This window comes from Cricetulus griseus, chromosome 4, assembly GCF_003668045.3.
Source record: "Cricetulus griseus strain 17A/GY chromosome 4, alternate assembly CriGri-PICRH-1.0, whole genome shotgun sequence".
Taxonomy (NCBI): Eukaryota; Metazoa; Chordata; class Mammalia; order Rodentia; family Cricetidae; genus Cricetulus; species Cricetulus griseus.
This window is the reverse complement of record NC_048597.1, coordinates 51,673,429-51,683,785: the sequence shown is the minus strand read 5'-3', so window position 1 is coordinate 51,683,785 and position 10,357 is coordinate 51,673,429. Positions and strand designations below refer to the sequence as shown.

General features: G+C 44.6%; 1 protein-coding gene across 1 annotated transcript in view; it reads left to right on the top strand.

Annotated features, from left to right (window-relative positions):
* The first annotated feature begins 330 nt into the window (after positions 1 to 330).
* Cd80 (CD80 molecule) overlaps positions 331 to 10,357 on the top strand; it is a 34,273-nt gene continuing 24,246 nt past the window's right edge. Inside the window, exons 1-2 of the mRNA XM_027412689.2 lie at positions 331 to 465; positions 1,648 to 1,952. Of these exons, the coding sequence (XP_027268490.1) occupies positions 1,811 to 1,952 (142 nt within the window). The 5' untranslated portion in view covers positions 331 to 465; positions 1,648 to 1,810. The remainder of the gene's footprint in view (positions 466 to 1,647; positions 1,953 to 10,357) is intronic.

Sequence of the window (10,357 nt, the reverse complement as noted above, 5' to 3'; positions counted from 1 at the left end):
AGTAAACAGAAAACACTCCCCCCATCCCCCACAAAAAATGCCTACTACCCATGAACCAGACAACCTGTTCCCACAGTAGTCCTACCACCAGTAGGAAAAAAGTAACTGAGTGTGAGAACAGAACTTGCAATCAGTGCAGAAGAGTCAGGACAGCTCACACCCCATTGTCCAGGCAGAGCCAGTGGCTGCCCCTTGCTCTTCCTCTTCCTAGATACCCCTAAACTCTCACCACCGTTAGTTCACCTCCCCACCCCCGCGGTGAGGGCTGCCTGCTGGGGAGACTTGCCAAAGTCATACTCTCAAAGATTGAGGGAGCTTCCTCAAGGCTCTAGTAAAGGGAAGTGGGAAAGGGGAAATTCCGCCTCCCTGCTATGTTTGTTAGTCAGAAAGACAGCAGGAACAGCTCATAAGTGGGCCCCAGCATTTGATTTTTAAGATAAAAGAAAAAGGAATCTTCTTCAGCAAGTAAGTAAATGTATTTACTATTTATCACACTGTGGGATACCTTAGTTGAACAATGTAACACCAACCTGAGCTTTTTTTGTTTTTTTTTTTAAGACAGGGTCTCCTATATCCCAGTCAGGCCTCAAACTTGCTAGGTAACCTAGAATGATCTGGCACTTCTGATCCTCCTGCCTCTGCCTCTCCAGTGCCACTACAATGTTTAAATAACTCTGGGAATTGAACTCAGGGCTTCCTGCATGTTAGGCAGGCATTCTACCAACAAAGCCACCTCCTCAGCCCCAACTTCACTGCTTTTAAAACAAACTAGCCCTCAGAGGAGTCTGCCTGTGGCATTCCAACACTGTTAGAAAAATACTCTTTTGTGTTTCCTAGATGCTAGCAAAAATTTCTATAGGCTGACCTTGAGTTTTTTCTAATCAATAAAATGCTAATGGGAAAGTCTCTTCAAGCTTACCAGTTAGGGTTAGAGTGTGGCTAAGAAGACAATCTGCTATGGCTCAGAGATAGCTCCAAAAGAGGAGATCCACACATCCGGCCAGTTGCAAGTGTGACATCATTATTTTCATTTCTCAATTTTGATAAATTTATTGGAAAAAAAACATAAACAAGCCTCTTCACATTGTATGGCATCATCTAAACGCAGAATGTTTGCAGTGTGTCTTTTTGTTCCTCCCTTTTTACTGCTAGACCCCTCTGTTGGTTGATATCCCTGTAGGACTTAGTGAGTTTAAGACCTAGGGTTCTTGATTTCCTGTTAATAGATCAAGAAGTCATTTCCTAACTAAAGCACTGCCTTGAACAAATCCCCTTTTGCCAGTCACTCTGTTTTTCTGTGTGTATATATGTGTTGGGGGGAGATTTAAGCGTTCTTGGATTGGCTGATACTGAAGGGTCTCTTTGTGTGCTTTTTGCTGTTGTTGTTTGTGAAATGGGGGTCTCACTGTGTTCTAATAATGTTAGCCACACCCACAAGCACAGAACCCTTTCACCCAGCTGTGGCTGGTTCTCGGAACAGGCCTGGACAAGTCACCTCCCCTAGACTCCCCTCCACCTTTGAGTTCCCTTCATGGCCACACCCCGATTTAGAAGCCACTCAGATTAAGAACTCTCACTCATTTTAGACGGGGATAGTCTTTAGCTCACAGCAAGCAACTGAACGACTCTTACTAGTTTCTTTTTCAGTTTGTGAAACACAGCCTTCGGAGATCGAGAACTCTGTCCCATCTCAGTGGAGCAATAGAGTTGTCTTCAGTGTCTGCTTGGTAGATACCATCCAGGCTTCTCTCCTGCTCTGTTTCCTGGTTTTTGTGAGCCTTGGAGGTGCCCAGACTCCCTTTGGCTCTACATGCCTGGCTTTCACCATCTATCCAAAGCATCTGAAGCTATGGGTTGCCAACTGAGGCAGGATCCACCACGACTCAGGTGTTCACATCTCAGGATTGCTCATCTCTTTGTGCTGCTGTTTGGTCTTTTTCGAATGTCTTCAGGTAAGGAAGGAACTTTCAGGAACCTAACTGAAGCTCGACCGGGTTTTGAGGCCAATGACGCTGTTATCTGAGCCTTTCTCCCTCAGCTCACTTAGTGGCCATCCCCTCTGCTCATATTGTGAACTGGAGGGACCCTTCAGGGTGTTCCCAGAATACTTTGAAGCTAAGAAAGTTCTGGTTCAAAGAGGGTAAAAGGACATGTAGGGTCACACAAGTTAGAAACCAAGTTGTAATCAAGAACTTTAACTTTACCATAGAGGTGGGGACAGTATTATTTTAACAACACATAAAGCCAGAGAACAGCTTACAGCTGTGGCCTCCTCCATCTATCTTAGATATTCACTTACAACTTGTTATGTGCCAACAGCATTGGTCCTGGTTTCCAAAGTGTGTGTCTTTAATTAATGTGGCTTACCTCTAAAAGCCAGCAATGATAATCTTTTCCATTTGGGGTGTGTCGGGTAGTTGAGAAATGTGGTCTTTTTAGTGTGAAATCTTTCTCTTAATGGTTCTTCTTAAGCTTTGCTTTCTTTCTACGTGTCAACACTGACATCCAACAGCTAAGATTTAGTGCGAAAAAAATTTGTTTCAAGATATTTCTGACTGTGTGTTTTGTATGTGTTCTTCAAAGAGTATTTTGTTCTCCAGGTGACTCAGTTTCTGTGTAGGTGGTGGACTTTCAGGCACTATCAAGAGGGGTTGGGGGCCTTGCAGATCACGGTTTACTTGGGAACTGCCATCATTGCATCCTGCATGAACTTTCTTTATTTCTATTTTTTTTTAAGGGGTAGCTAGCCCATGTGACTTTTTTAAAGCCAGGAAACAAGAGATCTGCTTTCTAAGGACTAGCATATAAACTGGTTTCTCACAAATAAGGAGGAAGCTAGAATGCCACAGGCAATGCAGAAACTGGACTCTTGGAAACCCTGGTGTAAAGCCGTTCACTTAAAACCCTGTTCACAACATCTAACCGCATGGGAGACAAGGAGAGAGGAGGGAAGAGGATGCAGGGTGTACAGGCCACCTGCTGCAGTAGTAGCAGTTTTAAATTTTCTGTCTGCGGAACCGAGAGAACAGTGACTTAAGTGTCCATTCATACATCAAGTTGTGTATATAGTCAGCAATCCAACAATTACACAGCTACAATCTTTTTCTGGAGGTTAGGGGAGCACTCCCAAACTCAAGTCTTCTGGAGAAACTATACACACCCAGAAGTGGGTTTGGGAGTTAATGGGTGGGGTGGAAAACTTAAAAAGAGAGAGAAAGCAGGCAACATTTAAACCAAGGCTTGATAGCTGCACCAGAAAAAGAGTCAGAAACAAAGCATAGCTGATACATATTTAGCCGTTTAGGAAAGCACCATGCACTTAACAGCTGCATCCAGTTTCTACTGCACTGAGTCAAACATCCTTCTGTGAACATCTTATTCTGAATGTCCACCTTAGCCCAGAAGCAGTTGAGCCTGTGACTCATGCCCTCAAATAAGTTTGCATGTGCAAGTCCTGGAACTAACCCCACAAGAAATATGAAAAGTAGGAGGTCCTGACTACCAAAGCCCAGGTTCTGAGAAAGGTGGGGACAGGGTTGCTGGAGGAGTAGACCTGATGAAGGCAGATGGCAACAGAGGATTATGGGCAGGTTACTAAGGTGGCAAACACCAGCACAACTATCATCCTCAACCCTTTTTTAGGCAGAGTCTCATGTAGCCTGGGCTGCCCTCTAACTCATTAGGTAACAAAGGATGACTTTGAACTCCTGCCTCCATCCTAAGTACTAGGATTCCTGACAGGCAGCACCTTGCTCAGTTTATGCAATATGGGAGATCAAACAGAGGGCATTCCAGGCAAGCACTTTCCCAATTGAGCTACACCATAGCTGTCTAGCTCATTCTTTTTAAATATTTAATTCAACAAACACCAAGTAGTTTCTGGACACAAGACATGTTTATTGGTTCCAGGAACAAATTATGAGCTCTTTTTTGTTCATGGAATTTATAGTCACTGGAAGGAGAAGACGAGCAATCTGATAATCATAGCATTAAATATGTGACTACCACGGAGATGAGAACTTTGAAGAAAGAGAACCATTTTCATCTGCTGAGGACCTGCAGACAGACAGTGGTGGATAGAGCAGGACCAGAAGGAAGCCAAGCCTAGGGCTTTCAAGTCACCATCGGGATCCTGCACGTTATTCAAACTGCACTGGAAGGTCATGAAAGGATTTTAGAGGAGGTGACTATGTATCTCAGCACTGACCATACATTAATTATGCATATTGTCACTTGGGAGGTATTAAAAGGCCCAGGGGATTTTTCAGAGAAGTGAAACTATTTTACATAATACTATGATGTATCTATTAATCACAGATATCTCAAAGCCATAGCAAGTATACCTCCTGGAGGGAATGTTAAACCATGACTTTGGGTGTGGGTGATGTGTCAGCATAGATTCATGGAGTGTAACGAATGTGTCGCTGTGGCATGGAATATTGATGATAGAGGAAGCTCAAAGGTGAGGACAGGACCGGTCTGTGGGAATCCACCCAATTCTGCTGGGAACCTAGAACTGCTCTGAGAAATACTTTCAAGATATTTTATGTTTCAGTTTTTAGAGTCAGGATCTCACTCTGTAGCCCAAGCTGGCCTGGAATCCAGTATGTAGCTCAGGCTGGCCTCAAAACTCCACTTCAGCCTCCAGAGTAGCAAGGATTGCTTGTGTGAGTTACCATGTCAGGTTTAAGAACTTTACTTTAAATGCTTCTTCTGTATGGGTGGGTCTGGACTGGGATCTGAGATTCTGCATTTCTAGTCAGCATTCAAATGATACTGCGGCTGGCAGACTAACTATACAGCCCTATTTCAGAAGTAAGTCTTTATGTAAATGATACTTAAAGAAAAACAGGAAGCCAGACGTGTTAACACCAGTGTCACTAATCCTAGCTACTCTGGAGGTTGAGGCAGGAGGATCAAAAATTCAAGGTCTCAGGCAGGGAGGTGGTGGCACACACTTTTAATCCCAGCACTCCTGAGGCAGAAACAGGCAGATCTCTGTGAATTTGAGGCCAACTTGATCTACAGAGAAAGTTCCAAGACAGCTAGAGAAACCCTAGCTGTATTGAAAAACAAAACAAACAACAAAATTCAAGGCCTTCCTGGGCTATAAAGTGAATTCAAGGCTAGCATGGATAACTTAGTGGGACCCTGCCTTAAAATAGAAAGTATGGACCTGAATATATGCCGGTGGGTAGAGTGCTTGCCCAGCATACAGAAGGCTCTGAGCTTCCTCTCTAGGAAGGTATAAACTGGGCGTGGTGGCACATGCCTGTGATCTCAGCACTGTGTAGATACCAGCAGGAAGGTGAGAAATTCAGGGTCACTCTCAAGGGAATAGTGAGTTTGAGATCAGCCTGAACTACATAAGTCTTTTTTCTTAAAAAAAAAAAAAAAGCAGGGGTGGGGCAGCAAATATAGCCCAGTGGTAGGTTGCTTGCCTAGCACATGAGGCTCTGCCTTCAATTCCTAGGACTGAAAAATACAAAAATCTTGAGTTGCTGAAGCATGAGGAATGGCTGATAGAGTAGCCACAGTCAGTGCAAAACCTAACAGGAAGCTGTTTCTGGAGCCAAATGTATTCGGTGATGGTTTTGATAAAGAGAGAGGGGTCAGAGGGGAAAGGATGGACTGAGCATGTACAGTATGAAGCTGGTGAGGACTTGGCAGATTTTGGTGAGGGTATGAGTGGTCAGGATGGAGCAAGGTAGAGTAAGATAATGGAGGGCTGTTTGGGGGTTGTGGATATACCATACCTTCAATCCTGCCCTGGGTCAGGAAGCCACACCCTGATGGCATGGTTCCCTCTCCCCTACTACTCTCCAGCCATTGGCACCCAGGGCAAGTGGGCCTCTGTCTTACAGAAGAGAGGACACAGCCACATCCTCTCTACCCTCAGGGTCACCCATGGTCTCTTTAAGGCAGAAACCATGAGTGCTTTCCAGAAACTGGTGGCTAGGAAGCAATGGTCAGAGAAGCATACGTGGGCAGTCTTTCCTTCGGGGCCGGATCCTTTAAGGATGGCTTAGCTCTGAGGGCTGGGGAAAAGCTTCCTGAAAAAGCTGGATGTGGATGCATTAGAAGCTCTGAAGTAGAGAGAAAGCAACCCCCCACCCATACCCTGCTGTCTGAACACAACTGACCAACACATCTCAGGAGTTATAACCTCTGTCATTGTTACCCTGATAAGAGTAGTCCAAATGTCAGCATTCTAAGAATTCAGAATTTAAGAGAAAAAACAGCAAAGATCTAATTTCTACAGACCATAAGGGCTGTATCTAAACTGGAGGGAAAGTTAGGGGCAAGACTTAAATCTCCCAATGGCTAGTGAGCCAGCACACATCATCTTCCTTGTCCTGCTGGAACCCTACATAGGCCTAACATCAGACCTTTGGTGATCACTTAATGGAAAGCTTAGAAGTGCCCCATTATATCGCTTCCATGGAAAAGACTGTGCACAAACATCAACAGTCTCCCACACACATCCTCACCAGCCCCATGCCTGCTTAGCTTCCAAGATCAGATGAGGTAGGGCACGTTTGGTGTGATGTGGCTATAGACCCGAATATTGACATTAACATCTCCAAGTATTAGGATAATAGGTAATATTTATGTTCCCCCCCTTGAATTCTTTTCAAATTTAATGTGATTTTTTTTCTAGTCTGAGAAAATGCTTGTTTACCTAGCACATTCATGTAATGTAGATCACATCTTTTGAGTTATTTTGTTTTGTTTCCAATGCTGAGGATCAAACCAAGGGTTTGGTAAGTGCTCTACCACTGAGCTAGCCCCCTCACCTGGTGGATTTTAATATGCTGTGCCCAGCTTGTTTCCTTTCAGTTAGGAGACCTGGTAATCCAGCACTAAGACCCTTACCCAGGGGGTTGGCTGCCATGATGGCGTCCCTATTTGCTCCTGCAGTTAGATTCTAGAAAGGTATATCAGTTCTGTGTGGAGGAGCACACGTGCACCACAGCTCTCCTGTGGAGACCAAAGGAAAACTTGCAGGATTTAGTTCTCTCCACCGTGTGGGTCTAGGGTGGAGTTCACATAATCAGGGTTAGCATCAAGCGCCCTTACCATGGAACCACCTCACTGGCTTCTATTTCACTACTTTCATCTTGTTATTTTCTTACTTTCATCCAAACTTACCCTTTTCTGAAAAATATAAATGTGTACATTGATAGCATCCTTTGGTTTAGGTTTGGGGACTTTTTTTTTTTCTTGAGACAAGGTCTCACTATGTAGCTCTGGCTGGCCTGGAACCCAATATGTAGACTAGGAACTATGTAGCCCCTAAGCTGCAAGCTGATCATAATACCAATAAATAAAGAAATACTTAAGTTATCTGAAAGGCTTTAAAGTTGACCTTTGTTTTGTTCTGTTTTGATTTTTCAAGACGGGGTTCTCTGTAGCTTTGGAGACTGTCCTGGAACTTGCTCTGTAGACCAGGCTGACTTTGAACTCACAGAGATCCGCCTGCCTCTGCCTCCTGAGTGCTGGAACTAAAGACGTGTGCCACCACCACCTAGCTTAAAATTGACCATTTTAAAGTGAAGTTTTCTGGGTTTTAGTGTCTCACACTGTTATGAAGCTCTAACTGGTACCTGGTAGTTTAGAATATTTTCATCACCTCATAATTAGACCCATTCAGCAGCTACTCTTCTATGTCACCTTGGTCTCATCTCCTAGAAGCCACTACTCTTCTTCCCCTCTCATGGACCATGCCCAATCTGGGCATTTCTTATAGTGAAAGCACTCATCCTGTGGTGTATTGTGTCTGTCTTCTTTTCAGGGTTCGTCTGTGTTGTAGTAAGTATTGGAAAGGGTTCATCTGTGTTGTAGTATGTATTGGACATCATTTGTCTTTGTGGCTAACAATGTACTGTTGTAGACTGGGTTCCTAAAGATGAGGTCTTTGTCTAAAACCAGTGCCCTTACTCTGGTTTCTCTCCAAATCGTATCAGCCTTTCACCTTTAACCAAAACCAGCAATCTTTACGTCTGTTGGCTCATAGCTTCCTCTCCCAGGGTGCTAGTGGCTGGGAATTAAAGTCAGTAAGGGAGGAAGATAGTAAAGCTGTCAGGAAAGGCCTAGGCTGAGGCTAACTGCTTAGTGTCCCCAGTCTGCCACCCAGAGGAGCAATGTACACATGTTCAATAGAAGTTGTCTTAGTTAGGGCTTCTATTGAGGTAAAACACCATGACCAAAGAGCAAGTAGAGGAGGATATGGTTTATTTGACTTACATTTCAGCATTGCTGTTCATCACTGAAGGAAGTCAGAACAGGAACTCAAACAGGGCAGGATCCTGAAAGCAGGAGCTGATGCAGAGGCCATGGAGTGGGGAGCTGCTTACTGGCTCAGCCCACCTTATAGAACCCAGGACCAGCAGCCCAGGGATGGCATCACCCACCACAGGCTGGGCCCTTCCCTACTGACCACTAAATGAGAAAATGCCTTACAGCTGCATCTCATGGAGACATTTCCTCTACTGAGGCTCCTTCCACGGATGACTCTATAGCTGTGTCAAGATGACACACAAAACCACCCAGCACAGAAGTAAACAGAGTTGCCTTCTGTTTCTCCCCATTTCCACTCTGCTACATCCAGCTGCTGATAACTAGGAGGGGCCTGATGTGCACCCCAAGCCATTGGTGGGCCTTCATTTAAGACTACAGGTCAGACAATTTCTACAGTTTTATTCTGGGTGTGGCTCAACAACGCAGGATGTGGTCCGTTGTCAGAAGAGCCCTACCAAAAACTGTGTTAGAGCTGGTGAGATTAAACCACCCAGGTTTAATCCCCATAGTCTACAGTAAAGGAGGGGAACCGATTTCTGAGATCTGTCCTCTGACCTCCACACCCATGGCATGTATCCATGCACTCACTCATACACATAAATAATAAATGAAATAAGATGTAAAATTCTATGTTGAGAATGGGGCCTACTCTAAAATGTACAAAGTCAATACTCGCTAAATGCATAACTAAGTATTAGGGGCTTAGATGACCACAAGTTAGAAGAACTATAGCATTGAAAAAGTGGGTAAGTCTCCTTGGGCCTCAAGTTCACTTCTACAGTGTGGATATGCTACCTCCCCCAGTGTACATAATTTCACAGTGGTCAAGGACAGAAGCAAGGTGCTTTGTTAAGTACGTTGTCCTGTTTGAACCCTAACTCTTGCTTTGTCTGAGGCATTGAAGTACCAAGTGGCATATCCAACAAACTCAGAGATCCAATAAGGCTTCAGGAACCTGGGTCCCCTCCAGAGTCACAGACATAGACAAGAGCCTTCCAAGACCTTTCTTCCATTTTCTCATTGCTCAGTATGATAGTGGGAGCCTGGTTCCTGTGGAAATTTCCAGGCCTCACGGGAAAGTTTTGATTCCTCTTTTCAGTCTGGTTCTTCTTCAGCATCAGGGTGTGATTGGGTGGGGGGGGGCACCCCGGGTGCTCTGACAGGAATGGAGAGCAGCACATTGATGAGCTGCCATGGCTTTTAGAGAGACACCCATGCTTCTCTGCATGTGACTGCACAAAAACTCCTCAGGAACTGCCATTGAAAGGAGACAGTTTTGCTTTTGGTTATGATTTCTCTCTTGTTTGTGTCATCAGATTTCAAATCTGCTGGGTATGTTATATTCTGTAGGGTGGGAACAAGCAGTTGTCGGGAGAGGATACCCCATTATTTGGGGCCCAAATAAATTAGCTGTTTTGTGTCATTGTGTCCATTGGGTTCAAGCAAGACCGGGGTTCTGTACAGCTGATTATGATCCCTGAGTGAGATTAAAGCAACCAGGGGCAGACAAGGGGAGTGCAGATACTCCTGCAGAAGATTTGCTGTACCAGGGACGCCCATTTATATTGTTTAATTAAGTTTACTTTTGTGGTACTCTGGAATGGCATGTAGCTGAGCTGAGACTAGAATGTCAGTCAATAGGAAAACATAGTCTATGCTCTGTTACACATCTTTTAGCTTTCCTTTACCCATATATATCCAGGTCATATCTTGATCTTTAGCTACCAGAGACCCCTTCAGGCTTATCTCTTCACTCCTGTCAGTTATAGCTCTAGAGTAGGAATTGGTGACTTTCAGCAACTTGCCTGAAGGCAAGCCTGAGAGCTCCACTGTCTCACATTATGGCTGGTGAGGTGGAAGGTGTTATGGTCTCCATCTTGCTTTTCAAGAGTTAGGGCCCTAGAAATGGGTCTGCACACATGGGCTTTCTCCAAGGTCATCTTTGTGACTCTGGGGGCACAAGACAAGGTGATGGCACTGGGTAAGGGCCTGAGGATTTGGGTTTTAAAGGGACACTGCCCCCGAACCATAACCCAAGAGTCTACTCTGATGAGGA